We start from the raw sequence: 15,774 nt of genomic DNA on the forward strand, positions 1-15,774 counted from the left end.
GTTCCGATCTGCAATGTGCGACCGCGTAGGACTGCAAGCAATGTGAGTTCCGACCTGCAATGTGCGACCGCGTAGGACTGCAAGCAATGTGAGTTCCGACCTGCAATGTGCGACCGCGTAGGACTGCAAGCAATGTGAGTTCCGATCTGCAATGTGCGACCGCATAGGACTGCAAGCAATGTGAGTTCCGACCTGCAATGTGCGACCGCATAGGACTGCAAGCAATGTGAGTTCCGACCTGCAATGTGCGACCGCGTAGGACTGCAAGCAATGTGAGTTCCGATCTGCAATGTGCGACCGCATAGGACTGCAAGCAATGTGAGTTCCGACCTGCAATATTATAAGCGACCATCCCATAACCCACGCACCGATTACGAATACAGTGCCACTTTGCGTGCGTCTGTGTTGCATAGTCTGGTACCTGCTGTCCGATTTGTCCGTCATGCGATCAACAAAGTCAGTCAAATTTTAATGTTTTTGAGTTCCAGGAATAATCTTTTGCACAGGTTAGTGAGTAGTTACAACAAAAACTGATGTATTTGACCATTCCAACTGAGTTCCGACTTCAAATGCAATACAATTATCCGAAAAATTTCTTTTTTTTAGCAGTTCCGGCAGATCAGGCAGATCAGGCAGTTCCGGCTTTTACCAATTGCCGTTAAAATGTATGTAAACACTCACACTAAGTAAACAAAAGCGTTCAAACAGTATAGTGATCGTAGTTGTATTAATTAAAAGTAATTATATTAGTTTGTATTTAAATACAGTTTTACAGCACTTGAAATTGTTCGGCATCTGCAATCTCGGCCTTCCCTCTCAATAGGTTTAGAGCTGACATAATTATAACACCCCGTGACAATGAATACGGTGGACTCGGATGCACAATAGTGTTGTTTTTTTTGCGGACAAAACAAAGTCTAGACTTTCCATTCAGAGCTGACAAGCAAGAAACGTTAAACTTTGAAGACTTTACAGACCTATAGTTTGCTGTTTTCTCTAGATGCGGATAAGAAGAGTAACCTGTTTACTTTAGTTTTTTAGTGTATCACTCTATGTTGTAGTCTGTTAAGTTTTAAAAAGTTGAGATGTCAAAAAAGGGAAAGTATACATCAACAAGTTTTTTGTTGAAGAGGAAATTTTCAATGTCTTTTTAAGAAGTGTATTTTTCACAAATTTGTTAATAGTAAGACTGTAACTTAGAGTAGATTACAGTTTATTACTTTTAGAACTATGAGGTTTGTTTCACTGTCGTCTCCACGTCGTCTCCACGTGGAGACAACAGCGAAACAAACCTCATTTTGTGCTGTGGTTGTTGTGTGCATGACAGCGAGGGTGCAGAATTTCAAATTGCATAACATTTCCTAGACCCAGTAAGTAAAACTGGAAACCTGTACTAATTTTTAAATATTTTGACATTCTGCATCATCGTACGTACGCAAATGTAAAAAAAAATTAAAATTAGTACAGAGCCCCAGTTACTCGGTCTAAAAATTTCCATCTAATTTCACAGATCACACATTTGTTTGTTTGTTTGTTTGTTTGTTTGTTTGTTTCTTAAATGCTTCGCCAACTCCCACGAGGGGGTAAATATACAAAAACCAAGCTGCCAACTGCCAATCTCTCTCGTTCAAACATTGGCTTTTCGATTATGAATTGCCAAATCAAGAAGTTGTGATTCCGTATCAAGACGACAACACTTGTTCTAACAATTGTGAAATCAGCGGTTTATTTGTAGCTAGTAGGATTCGAACCTACAACCTTGTGGCTGCAAGTCCTTCGGTGTTCTACTTTGCCCCCACCCACCTCTCACTGATTAGAGGAGGACATTTTGGGGGCACATGAAATGGATGTTTTATGACTTGGCCCCGCCCCCTTTTTACAGTGTTCCACTGCTGCCGTTTAAAATTTAGATGGTATGTTTATTTTACAGGAGCTCTGAAAGATCTTCATTTCAACTGTGTTTGGGGGTGAAGATCAGTTTCACCATGGCGACCTTTGACCTGAGGTGATGGCGACTTGTCTGTCTCCAAAGAAACACCATCTTGTGTGCGAGTTGGGATCTGTCGTTGATTCCGATGCGGAGGACGTTAGGGGAATACCGTTCTTCGATTCGAAGGCGGGGTTGTTGTTATGGAACCTTCTACCTGTGAACGGAGTCAGCCTAGATGATGGTAAAGATTAGTTCCTTGAAGAAACATAAATAAACTCTTTAGTTTTTAACTTGCGGGTACATCTCTTTTGTGGGATTTTTGCTCAGAAAAGAGCCGGTGTTGTCTCAACGTTTTGAACAGGTTATTCTGCTCATCTTCATTCTCCAGCTTCAAACAATACTTATTAGTTCTTTGTTGTGGCAGTCCTAAATCATGATTCCCTCCAATCTTGTGCAGTCTCAAAGATCATTAGGCAACCCTTGTCATGTTTGTTTTTCAAAACAGCACCTTACAATAACGATTTTTTTTTTAAATGTAAAAGGAGTAGGTCTCATTATTCAAACGAAGTCCCACAGGAAAATATTGAGTGTGTGCTTGGAAACAACTGTATTAAAGGCAGTGGACACTATTGGTAATTAGCATAAAAACTTACTTGGTAATGAGTAGCCGGGGAGAGGTTGATATTATAAAACATTGTGAGAAACAACTCCCTCTGAAGTGAAGTAGTTTTGGAGAAAGAAGCAATTTTCCACGAATTTGATTTCGAGACCTCAGATTTAGAATTTGAGGTCTCCAAATCAAGCATCTGAAAGCACACAACTTCATGTGACAAGGGTGTCTTTTCTTTCATAGTTATCTCGCAACCTCAACAACCAATTGAGCTCAAAGTTTGTTATTTTATGCATATATGTTGAGATACACCAAGTGAGAAGACTGGTCTTTGACAATTACCAATAGTGTCCAGTGTCTTTGAGCGCCGAACAAATGTTGTGTATTATTCTAAACTCATGAAATGTTTATCTGTTTTTAGGATTGAAATCCACTGAATTCATGTATGAGAGCTACGTTGCCACTCTTGCTCCATACTGCCATACACTACATGAATGGGTTCTTCGTCAAAGTGATGTGGACATTTCAGAAAAATACACGAAGCATCTAGAATGGACTGGCAATACTCAGGTAAAATTTACATTTTCGTTGTCAAAGTAAAGCCCGGTTCATACTTCCTGCTATGTTAACCATAGCACTCAGTTAAAGCAGTCATTATTTGTATAATATTTGGATTATTTTTTTCTTGACACTCACAGCTTTTCTTAGATTGTTTCAAGATGGCAAGGTCTGGTCAAGGGGTCACTGCAAGCCTGAGCATCTTGCTGTCAACTGCAGCCATGGAAAGAGCACTTGGAGATGTAAGTCAATGGGGGACTTTTGGGACGCTTGGTGGCAGCAGATTTACCAGGTAAAATCCATTGTTCTCGGTTATGTGCGCATGCTCAAAACTACGTCAACAATGGAAATTTACCTGGTAAGTCTGCTGCCACCTAGCACCTCAAAGTCTCCCATTAGTTTAAAGTCTCAGTTCCTGATAAACTTGTGGCGTGTTGTGCCCGAGCGGTTAAGAGCACCGGACTCAAGCTCTGGTGTTGCTGATTAGCAGAGTGTGGGTTGAGTCCGGTCGTGACACTTGTGTCCTTTAGCAAGACACTGAACCATTATTGCTACGTCCTTCGGATGGGACGTAAGGCTGTAGGTCCGGTGTGTTGTGTATTGCACGTAAAAGAACCCAGTGCACTTATTGTAAAGAGAAGGGGCTCGCCCCAGTGTTCCTGGTCTGATAAGAATTAGAATGTTGCATATGTATTCTAGAGTTTTTGTTATGCATACATAATCATATGTCAATATTAATTTAAAAGATATCAATTGTAGCAAATCTCTCTCATTGTTTCAGGTATTTCTTGTGAGGAGTAAGGACCCATGTCCTGCAATGCTGAAGAATCTTCTTGCCACTCAAGAACTAATCGACATCTTTAGAGAGAATGCTGTAAGACTCTTATTAAAATTAGTAATCTAGAACTTGCTAGGAGTCTATTGTAGTTGAAACCAACTATGACATCCAAAGCCAAAGATGCTAAATTCAAACAACTCCTGCCTCAGACTTTCTGTCATTTTCAACTCAAGAATCGAATTCAAAGGCAGTGTTCAAGACAGTAGCTTTGGCTAATGCTATGGCTAGATCACGACATCCACAGCCATCAGCCAAGATATTTACTCTCGAAAACAACCTTTCAGGCCTGCTGACAATTTGTGACTCTCTCTTCTCTTATTGGTCAATCCATCTTTCAGATAACCCTTCTACAGATTCTGATTGGTCCACCAACAAGCCTTAACCTGCGGAATATACTATGGCATGGGTTTGCTGCTCCAGATGAAATCCCAATGAGGTACAGTAAAAACATTTCATTCAAAAAGTTCATAAAACTTTGTGTTTCAGTTACTTTATAGGTTTTCTGGAAAATTTCAGCAGGAACTTGCTCCACACAACAATACCTCAAAGATTAAGCAAACTGAAACTGGTTTTTTAACCATACACCGATGTGTGTTAGCAATGTATACTCAGTACTTTCCCGAGTCCTGTGAAAAAATATCACAGGCATGTTACTCGGGTGGGATTCGAACCCACGACCCTTGCAATTCTAGAGCAGTGTCTTACCAACTAGACTACCGAGGTTGCCCGGCAGCTAGAGGCAGTTCGAATCCTATGTTTTGGCAGCGGGTACCGCAACGATATAATAGATTCGAACTGCCTCTAGCTGCCGGGCAACCTCGGTAGTCTAGTTGGTAAGACACTGCTCTAGAATTGCAAGGGTCGTGGGTTCGAATCCCACCCGAGTAACATGCCTGTGATATTTTTTCACAGGACTCGGGAAAGTACTGAGTATACAGTGCTAACACACATCGGTGTATGGGTAAAAAACCAAAATTAATATTCTTTATCCCGATGCAAATTTAACATCTATTATATCGTTGCGGTACCCGCTGCCAAAACATAGGATTCGAACTGCCTCTAGCTGCCGGGCAACCTCGGTAGTCTAGTTGGTAAGACACTGCTCTAGAATTGCAAGGGTCGTGGGTTCGAATCCCACCCGAGTAACATGCCTGTGATATTTTTTCACAGGACTCGGGAAAGTACTGAGTATACAGTGTTAACACACATCGGTGTATGGGTAAAAAACCAAAATTAATATTCTTTATCCCCGATGCAAATTTAACATCTATTAAACTGAAACTGAACAAGTTAGTTTAGGTGTACTTACCGTTTTTATTTGGTTGAAGTTAAAATAACTGAAAACACTGTCTCATATGAAAACACTTCAATTGCAAAACAATTTATTAAGACTTCCTGGGAAAAACCTGTCATTTTAAGAACCCATAAACTGAATGAAGCTGAAGGTAATAAAGGCAATAAAGTGAGCTAATTCTGGGGTATTTATTGTACACCTTCATTTATTCAGATTTGTCAATGTATGCATCACTTGCATTTCAATTTTGTTAGTTGTAATTTTCCAAAGTGCTGTTTGATTTTCAATGTTCTTTTTTGTTTTTAATCTCTAAACAGGTATAGTACCTTTCTACTTCTGGTTGTTGCCAGTCTGAGTAGTTTACTGACTGAACATCAAATAACACCCTGTCACATACCACATCGGACCCCACTCACCTTGCCACAACTACAAACTGAAATATTTACTCAAAGATTTCCAGGTAAGGAGGGAATTTGACTTGTCCCTTTAAGTTCTGCTGCAAGTTTAATTTGGTTGATTTGGACTGTTTTATGTGTATAGATAGTTTAATCTTTAACGCCATCGTCGTCTGTAATCTTTCTCAGTATACAGCCCTGAGCTGCTGTGGCGCACCAGTGGCTTTTTCATACACAATATCAACCTCTACCCTCGCTGGTACCCATTTATACCCCTGAGTTAAGAGAAGCAATTATATTGAAGTGTCTTACACCGATTAACTAAACCACCAAAACTTAAATGCGATGCTCTAAACTGCTCGGCCTTGACACTATTAATGCCCTCTCACACTAAGAGCCTGTCAACAAAAATGCATTGATGTCACAGGCTTCTTTCTTTATTGTTAATTTTTCAGATTTCAATGCTGCTGATTTAGATCAAATATGGGAATTATTTTCAACTACCAACTTCTTTCACAAATCCATGTTGCCTTTCTGTAACGCTGCCTTGGACTACTTCAAAGAAGATAAGTAAGTTTCCCCAAACTTCAGTCAATTTATAATGGATGTTAAATTTGCATCGGGGATGAATGAATATTATTTGGTTTAAAAAAAGATTGTGTGGGTAAACTGTCATCATACTCACCAGGGAGCTGAGATGGTTTAAGGAGTGATTTAATGCCCAGTGACCAGGGGTAATAATGTGAAGCGCTTTGGGACGCCCTCCGGGTGTGAAAAGCGCTATGTAAAAACGGGTTATTATTATGTTAACAGATATGGTATGACCAATGCCCTCCTACTTCCACAACTTGAGAACGGTCTGAGGGGATTGTTTGCAACGGCCAATGACTGCCCAGAGAGATTACTAACGGCAGAAGTGAGTAGAGAAGAAATACTAGATTATTTGTTGTTTGTTCAGATAATCTTCCATCAAGGGAACTCGGCAAACTCCCACAAGGGGATATAAACACCAAGCTGGCAACAACCATTCTCTCTCAAACAAACATTGGTTTAACGTCTATGATTATGAATAAAGAAACGTCTATGATTATAATCAAGAAATAGTGATTCAGTAACTAGAACACAATATTTAATCTAGTCATTTAGAAATCAGCGGTTAGCTGGGGATTCGAACCCACAACCTTGTGATTGCAAGTCCTGCAGTCTAACCACTTGACCACGGTGACCGTATATAATGAGTTGCTCACTTAAAGTTGTTTGATGTCATCATCACAATAATCTTGGATGTTCAGTTTTGGGGGTCATTGTCCCTTGTGTCATCATAGTGTTGTGTAAACTATAGGTGACACTGCATTTAGACGCTTACCGACTGACTCCCAAAGTAGAAAAGTAGCCATGTAAGACCTATGTGCAAGCTGCCCTCGTTTGTGGTTTTGCTATTTTGGTCATCACATTTTCAATGGTTATACGTTGTGTTTTTACATAATTGTTAGAGGCTAGTTGTTAAAGTTGGCATCCTTTCTTTTTTCAGTCGGATTACTTCACAACATTTGATGAGGTAAGGATTTTCTTTCCATTGTCTTATTTTAATTAAATAACTTTTCAGTTATTTTTTAAGCAGTATTGTGGTTAACTTAAAATTCAGAAAGTTTCATTTACATCAACTTTGTATAAATGTTTTGAGGCATTGCATATGGTGAGGTATCAATGTATATTAGGTTCGTGGTAACACCATGTGTAGTAGTAGTGTAACTGCTTCGCTTTGTAGATTTTTGTTCCTAAGGATTTAGATCTTGCTTTTTATTCTACTGCCACGGAGTAGATTTCGGAATTCGGGAGACTACTTAATTCTGAAAAGAACTCTCCTGCTTATTAACTGCTACCTTGGCGAATAGTAGGAAATTGGCTAGGACTGCTTCTTTTGTTTAGTTCATCAAGATGACTTCTCGTTATTAACTTCACTGCAGTGGAATGAGTTCTTTCTAGATCTCATTGTTTAGACTAGCTAGCTCAAGTCACCGTCAACTTTCTTTGGAATGTCTACTTAAAAAAAAATACTAAGAAGTTGCTGTCAATTGTTTATGTTTTCTTTATCTATCAGATGCTGTGTCCAACCTTGTCTCATGATGAATTCGTCAATGCATTGATACCAACTTTAGGAGAGTCATACATGGTGAGCCTTATAATCAACTTAAGGTTTCTCTTGCCTTGTTTGCTTTGTGGTCGAATAGTTAATACAATAGCACTCAAATGCAGAAAGCTTTTTCTGTCTTTTACCACACAGAGATACATCTCTTCCACCTGACCCGCTAACCTTGCATCATGTGGGAGTAGTTTAGCGTACTGGTGTCTTGCCACGCCTTCCACCTCTGGGACCCCGGCTTTCGATTCCTACCGGGGAACTATGTGGAGTGGGTTTTCAATCCGTACCTCACTGACTGCAGGGGTAGTCCCTGGAATAATTCTTTGGGGTTTTCCTCCCACATTTATTACCTTGTTCAGATGCTGGAAAGTCTTTGACAAGTATTACCATTGATGTAGATGTATTAATTTTGGTTTTTACCCATACACCAATATGTGTTAGCACTGTATACTCGGTACTTCCCCCCGAGTCCTGTGAAAAAATATTACAGGCATTGGGTGGGATTCGAACCCATGACCCTTGCAATTCTATAGCAGTGTCATACCAACTTAATTGGTGTATTGGTAAAAAAAAAAATTAATATTCTTCATCCCGATGCAAATTTAACATCTATTAGATGTAGGTGTGACAAGTCGATGCCAGAGCTTTTTCCGCTGCTACCTCCGCCCTGTGGAACAGGCTTCCTGTCCCCATGAGTTTTTAACCACTGGCTCTTTTCAGAACCAACACTACTCAAAACAGATTTACACATGGTGCTACCGCAAACCTCACCAAATCATTCATTATTGATATTGTTTTTACAAACAGGAAATGCTACTGGATCTTCTTGTCCATCCAGATGGCCCAAGACTGAGAGACCACATCAGCCATGGGGAGTTTGACCTACACACCATGGTCAGATCATCAGCTGTTCATGTCATTACAGTATGTGCTGCCTTCTGCCGCATGGGTTCTGATCAAGCACTAGCTCAGGTTTGTTTAATAATAATAATCATATTAAGTTTTTATATAGCGCATTTCACAACAACCGTCTCAATGCGCTTTACGTAAGTACCCTGGTCATTTGGCCAATAACATTCCTTTAATCTTTTTCGACCCCCTGTGGAGTATACAGCCCAGCGCAACAGTAGCGCTCCTAAGGGAGCTAAAACTTACCATACAATATGATAGACATTGGGGTTTTTTTTACTGTAAAATGTACAAATGTTCAGCTTTGCCCTCTCTTTCAGCAGGCCTGAAATTTCATCTTTTATAGGGCAAGGCCTTTTGTTTTGGTGCAAAGTTCACTTCTGTTCTTAAATTTTCCTTAGGTACCTTTACTCAGTAGAATTAACACAATGGCTGTCGACTACACGTCTCTGTTCCATCCAATATGCCTCGCCAAGGAGGAGCTTCTTAGCTTTATCAAGTCACTGTCTAAGTGGGTTGACCTGAGAGGACCTGAGGATGAGGGTGTGGCATCGTGTAAGGCGTGGTCGGGCGGAGACAGTGGCAGTGTTGGACGACGACGAGAGTTGATGAGGAGTCTACTCAGAATGAATCATGGCGAGCAGTTTATGGAATCAGAACATCTAATGGAGAGGTGAGACAGACAGTTGACGTCTTGAGTCATGGATTAATCCTTTGGTTCTTATGATATTAAAGGTGTTATACAGGATTGGTATCATCATCATTTACGAACATGTCTCAATCTCGGAAAGTACAAGCTGCAAGAACAGAAATTCATACTGCAAACAAGGAGGGTAACAACATCCGGCAAGCTAAGCAGAAAGAATCGTACATGTCAGAAGAAACGGCTTTGCTTAAAGCCATTGGACACTTTCGGTAAACAGTATTGTCCAAAGGCCCACACTTCGTGTATCACAACTTCTATATGAAATAACAAACCTGTGAAAATTTAGGCTCAATCGGTCATCGGAGTCGGGAGAAAATAACGGGAAAACCCACCCTTGTTCCCGCACGTTTTGTGTTTAAATTAAATGCGTAATTCTCGCTATCGAGAATTGATAATTGTTTTAATGTTTTCTCAAAAAGTAAAGCATTTCATGGAATAATATTTCAAGAGAAGTTTTTCACCATTACCTTCTGTAAACCCTGTAGGTTATTTGTAAATCTGTGAACTTTTTTTTTTTTCTTTTTTTTTTTTTTTCCTTTTTTTTTTCTCCGAAAGTGTCCAATGGCTTTAAGATGCATGTTGAGCAAGTTCATCAAGCCTCCCTCTCTAGCAGACACAGTGTGGCTTGGAAAATAGTGAAAGACTTGAGTCCAAACCTGCACATCTTAACGGAACACTGCAGGAAAGAAAGGATATTCTCAGCTCTCGCAGTTGTATTTTTTTCCCGATATATTATAACTTAAATTCAGAGGGAAATATTTGACGAAAAAAAAAAAATAGTTCTAGTTTGTACTTCATAATCAGTAAGCTTTCAGACTATAATCCTGTAAAATACCTTTTAGCAGTTCTATGAAATGAGGTCCTGTATGTTTTTTTAAAGAGATTTTTACATCAAGATTCTTACATTTACAAAACTTCAAGAATTAAAGGCAGTGGACACTGTTGGTAATTACTCAAAATAATTATTAGAATAAAACCTCACTTGGTAACGAGTAATGGGTAGAGGTTGATAGTATAAAACATTGTGAGAAACGGCTCCCTCTGAAGTGACGTAGTTTTCGAGAAAGAAGTAATTTTCCACAAATTTGATTTTGAGACCTCAAGTTTAGAATTTGAGGTCTCGAAATCAAGCATCTGAAAGCACACAACTTTGTGTGACAAGGGTGTTTTTTTCTTTCAGATTTTCACAGGTTTGTTATTTTATGCATATGTTGAGATACACCAAGTGAGAAGACTGGTCTTTGACATTTACCAATAGTGTCCACTGTCTTTAAGTAGCATTCTTCACAAGGACATACAGCCTCAAATCCTAATTTATTTATGAATGATTCTCCATTTTGTGTCTCCAGTACACTGATGCCCTTCTCTGACCTACAGCCACTTGTTGAATGCATCTCTAAGTCATCTGCAGAAACTCTATTCAGGTGACTGTCACATCTTGTTTTCTTCAAAATTCATAGTTTTTTTTGAAAATATGGCAATTTAATGTTGGTCAAGTAGTTGAGACTTATTTTCTATTGTTGTTCTTTTTTGTTTTAATATATTTTATATATGCCTTGAGGACCTCCCTTCATGTGCGGCCTTCTACAAATACTTTTATAATTATAAATATTATTTTTTAACATTTCTCTAGGTGTCTGTAAATTTGCTTCAGTTTGTCTTTTGATGTTGCCCGTTTACATTTGTAATGTTTAGTAACTCTGTTGACTTATCATAGATCTCGCAAGGAATTAGAAGTGACATCACTACTCAGACGCATCACAGTGCAGTGCGAGGCAACTGGTGTTAATGTAGTCATCATGGCAACTCAAAGATATCAACAATATGTTGCTATGGAGCTCAGATCTCGACAGAGGGCCAATTATTCAAGACTTCTAAACAGGTGAGTCGAAAGGTTTAGTCACCTTTTGTAGATCAAGTTTTTGGCCATGACATGAACCCCTACTCACTGTGAATGAAGATGTATGTAATATAATTTACCTGAAGAAATTTCAGCTTCATTAGTTGTCAAGTTTTTTTTTTAGAAAAAGGTGTTTTGAGAAAAGAAGTGAAAAACACAGAGCGATGTTTTCAGGAGAGTTGCCTAAATACCAGTACTGGTAAATACATTGTTATAAAAAATAATGTTGGCCTCCTGAGATAAAACCTTTTTTGTGACATTGTTTAACACTTTTCTCAAAAACTTCAGCACCTCAGCAAGTAATATTTTAAGGGAAGCTGTCTATCTACATGTACCATCATTATCTTTTAACCATGTAAGTTTAATGTAAAAGTTTGTGTGTTGTGTCGTATAATAAAAAACCCATACCCTTTAATACATTTTAAGGCTGGAGAGCATTTGGATTTTTAAAAATGTTTTTATTTTTTTTAAGTATATTTGATGGAAACCATTTAAAGATCAAAGTCAACATTCGTCTTTACCTCTATGGGTTTTTTTTTTAGTTACAAACTTAAATTTGTTAAAAATTTCATGATAAACAACTTGATCAAACTATTTCTTTGTCTCATATATCATCAGATGTGGTAGGGTTGGGGCTTATTCCTCAATCGAATTACAAACCAATTAATAAAAATAAATGACAAATGACAAATGGTTTGCTTAGCCGCCTAATGGTAATGATGAACAGCTTAATGGAATAAGATGACTTAAGATGTCAAGCAGCATCCAATTTACAATCCCAGCTTCCCCCCGCCTTCCCCGATGCTCAAAGGTCACTCCAGTCCAGAAGTTAACTCCACATCCTTCCCCCAGTATTACAATGGCATTCGCAGAATAAGGGCTGAGCATTGTTCAACGACCTGGATTAAAGGCACTGTACATGTTTGGTTATTGTCAAAGACCAGTATTCTCACTTGGTGTATCTCCTCATATGCTTAAAGTAACAAATCTTTTGGGCTCAATTGGTCATCGAAGTTGCAAAAGAACATTGAGAGAAGAAACGCCATTGTTGCTCAAATGTGTGTGCTTTCAGATGCCTGCAAAAATGTTAAAAGGCTTCAGGCCTGAAGCCTTCTAATATTTGAGAAAGAAAAATTAACTCTTTCTCAAAAACTACATTACTTCAGAGGGAGCCATTTCTCGCAATGTTTTATACTATCAACAATTCTCCATTGCTTGTTACCAAGTAGGTTTTTATGCTAACAATTATTTTGAGTAATTACCAATAGTGTCCAGTGCCTTTAAGAAGTAAATCTGAAGTTATTGATGAGATCCACAAAGGAAGTTAAACATCTCCCCCTTCCGGATGGGTCAATGGGACTCGAGGATATTCAGAGTTTTCTTATTGGAATAGAGGTTTCTTTCTCCTGACGAGAATGAAATAATTGAGTGAGTCAGATTTATTTGCCCAGTTGCTGTCACAACTACACGCCCAATTTGTGGTCGGTCATCAAGTGGGATATGGTCAGATTTACTAGCATTAGGGATACTTGGATTTCGTGGGCCAGAGTAGAATAATTTCTTGTTTCTGGTTGGACTTCCATCTTCACAAAGGTGTGGGACTCTCTTTTGTTTTCTTCTCCCTCATTTAGGAGTCGGGCTTGATGTTCCTCCTACTTTAGTCTGATTTTCATTTTGCCATTAGAGGAATCTGAAAAATAGCCTGAAAAGGAAATGAAAGTCAACACCATATGTACTTGTTGGACAGCCCTTGTACTCAGAGAAAAAGTCTTACTCTTTTCCAAGGAACAAATATCTAATCAGCTGACTTCCTCTTTCCCCCCCCCCCCCACCTCCCCCAAAAATAGTGCCATTATTTAACAATTGAAGCACACTTACACAGTTAAGTGTGTTTAGTCATTTCCTTGTTTTTTGCTTACTTTTTTTGCAGTTACAAAGTTTCATGTCTTAATATAACGTCAAGGTATTAAAGATGCTATGTCAGATTTTTGGCCGATTTGACCCAAAATTCAATAGGTATTTTGATGGGGGTCGTGAAAGTTACAAGCTTTCATTTGAGCCATTGCTAGAAAAAGTCCGCCAATTATTAGTAGCAGTGAAATAAGGCTCAAAATTAGTTTTTGTCGGGATCCCGACAATAATATCACGTGACCAATTCTTATGTGTTTTATAAGAAACGTTTAAAACTTTTGCCATGGTTCCTGACCATTAAAAGTAAAAGTTAAACTTTTTTTTCGTAAGAGCGGTCGATACTCTTTGAAATACCATTCACTCAAAAAAATCTATTTTTTAATGTTTGTGGCCAAAAATCTGTCATAGCATCTTTAAGGCTGTTATTGAGTTGGAAGAGCTTTGAGTTGGAAGAGCTGGGCCAATGATTTGGAACAATCGCCCTACTGCCATTAGGGAATCTGTTACTCTATCTGCATAAATTTGTAAAGTTTTAAAGACTCACCTTTTGCCATGTTAATTGCTTTCAAGTGTGCTGTGATCTTGATGGAATAGCGCCTTGTAAATATTAATCGTTATGTTATCAACATGATGAAATAATAATAGTAATAATAATATAGGTTTTCCCGGCCAATTTTTATCAACAAATTCATCATTAAAATGCACCAATATTCACACATGATTCCTCAATCAACTTAAACTAAGCTTTTCTTTTTAGCTATTAATACATTCAATTTTGTTTGTGTATACATGAAATTGGGCCCTGATATGGAGTGGTACAGGAAGTGGATAATAGGGTGCTTTTAAATTAATTTGTACTAAAAGATCTTACAAAGTCGCTGTCATCTTGTCCTGTCACTCTGTGACAACTGACCATCTCAAGTTTGACCATCACGTGTCGGGTTCACATCGTGTCTCAGCTGTCCACTTATTTGATTAGCGGACCCACAATGTGAAACTTGGCATTAAGATTATAAGACAGCCAGATAACGTAATTGTCAGTCTCTGTTGAAAATCGAATGTTTGAAATCGCTGATGCCTGATGATATGGCATGGCAACCGAAATGTACAGCACAACATGCCATGACTTCACAGCATGTAGCAAAAACATATTTTTAGACATGCAAAACCAAAATACATTTCACTGTATATATTTTACATGTGACAATAAAACATGAATAATAAATTTAAAGATTTTAAGATTTGTTTTTCTCGAAGCAGAAAGAAATTTGTCAAATCTAATCATTTTTTTGTTAAGTAGCCAACCAGGTTAATAAACTCTGGTTTAACTTGCCCCCAGGAAGTTTTAGTAGCCCTGATTTCAAACACGTGTTGTCATCAATGTATCTTTCTGATGCATTAATAGGCAAACAAAACTAATCAAACATTCAAAAAATAATAAGAAAACATTTAACAGATGTATTATTCACATCTGATTAGAAACAAAATTGAGCAGTTTAAACTAGTAGGTTGCACTGTTTTTAGTAGTGTTTACTAGCCCGTACCAGGTTTTTCTAGACAATGTACGCCGGGCACCAGGCTAGTGTCAAGGGAGAACCCTGCTAATGATTTATGCATTAAAGGCAGTGGACACTATTGGTAATTACTCAATATAATAGTTAGCATAAAACCTTTCTTGGTAACGAGTAATGGGGAGAGATTGATAGTATAAAATATTGTGAGAAAAGACTCCCTCTGAAGTAACGTAGTTTTTGAGAAAGAAGTAACTTTCCACGAAATTGATTTCAAGACCTCAGATTTAGAATTTGAGGTCTCGAAATCAAGCATCTGAAAGGACACAACTTCGCGTGACAAGGGTGTTTTTTCTTTCATTATTATCTCGCAACTCCGACGACCAATTGAGCTCAAATTTTCACAGGTTTGTTATTTTATGCATGTTTAGATTACCAAGTGAGAAGACTGGTCTTTGACAATTACCAATAGTGTCCAGTGTCTTTAATAAAGGCTGCGCAAAAAGTGCACACAAATAATTGTGGGTGTCTGATGTTATTGGACTGAAAAAAAAACAAGCTAACGAGAATTCCAGGCCTCTGTTATGATCAAAAAATTATTATAAAGAAATCAGAGCAAGATAAACTGAAGATAAATAATCCATAAAGCCAAGTCCCCAATGAGTTTCTGACCCAGTTATCTACCATCGAAACAACATACATCACCGCAAATTACACGTTCCCCAATAGCAGGCAGTAGGCGCAGGGTTGTCAGGTTCGGTCCCCAGCGTGGATTAGCAGACCGGAATTTTAATTACGTTGGGGATTGTTGCAGCGAAGGAGGCTTTGTTTTATTACTGATGATGTGCTGTGTAGGAGTATGATCAATTTCATAATCCTCAAGGCAATAAGGCTTAAGACACAGTATTTTCCATAATTTTACGCCTGCACTTGAAGTTTTTGAATTTGTAATTTTTAGGCATGAATTTTGTTCAGCTGATCAGCTGATTTCCTTCTTTTCTTGTCAAAACAGTGCCATATAAAATATGAAAAAAAACTGTACACAAGTTAAGTGTGATCGGCCATTTTC

At 38.4% G+C, this 15,774-nt stretch overlaps 1 protein-coding gene across 6 annotated transcripts in view; it reads left to right on the plus strand.

Moving 5' to 3' along the window:
* The first annotated feature begins 380 nt into the window (after positions 1-380).
* Positions 381-15,774, plus strand: part of LOC117292988 (endoplasmic reticulum membrane-associated RNA degradation protein-like) — a 28,204-nt gene continuing 12,810 nt past the window's right edge. For 2 of the 6 annotated variants that reach the window (XM_033775192.1, XM_033775184.1), the window contains exons 1-16: positions 381-506; positions 607-665; positions 1,931-2,171; positions 2,962-3,110; positions 3,239-3,340; positions 3,880-3,972; positions 4,275-4,372; positions 5,548-5,690; positions 6,081-6,195; positions 6,439-6,541; positions 7,157-7,183; positions 7,727-7,798; positions 8,576-8,740; positions 9,079-9,350; positions 10,733-10,807; positions 11,101-11,265. In XM_033775192.1, coding sequence (XP_033631083.1) covers positions 2,009-2,171; positions 2,962-3,110; positions 3,239-3,340; positions 3,880-3,972; positions 4,275-4,372; positions 5,548-5,690; positions 6,081-6,195; positions 6,439-6,541; positions 7,157-7,183; positions 7,727-7,798; positions 8,576-8,740; positions 9,079-9,350; positions 10,733-10,807; positions 11,101-11,265 — 1,742 coding nt within the window. In that variant the 5' untranslated portion in view covers positions 381-506; positions 607-665; positions 1,931-2,008. Of the gene's footprint in view, positions 507-606; positions 666-951; positions 1,016-1,930; positions 2,172-2,961; positions 3,111-3,238; positions 3,341-3,879; positions 3,973-4,274; positions 4,373-5,547; positions 5,691-6,080; positions 6,196-6,438; positions 6,542-7,156; positions 7,184-7,726; positions 7,799-8,575; positions 8,741-9,078; positions 9,351-10,732; positions 10,808-11,100; positions 11,266-15,774 lie in introns of those variants that run through there. The other 4 variants (XM_033775201.1, XM_033775207.1, XM_033775215.1 and 1 more) reach the window with 4 other exon arrangements.

This window comes from Asterias rubens, chromosome 1, assembly GCF_902459465.1.
Source record: "Asterias rubens chromosome 1, eAstRub1.3, whole genome shotgun sequence".
NCBI classification, from domain to species: Eukaryota; Metazoa; Echinodermata; class Asteroidea; order Forcipulatida; family Asteriidae; genus Asterias; species Asterias rubens.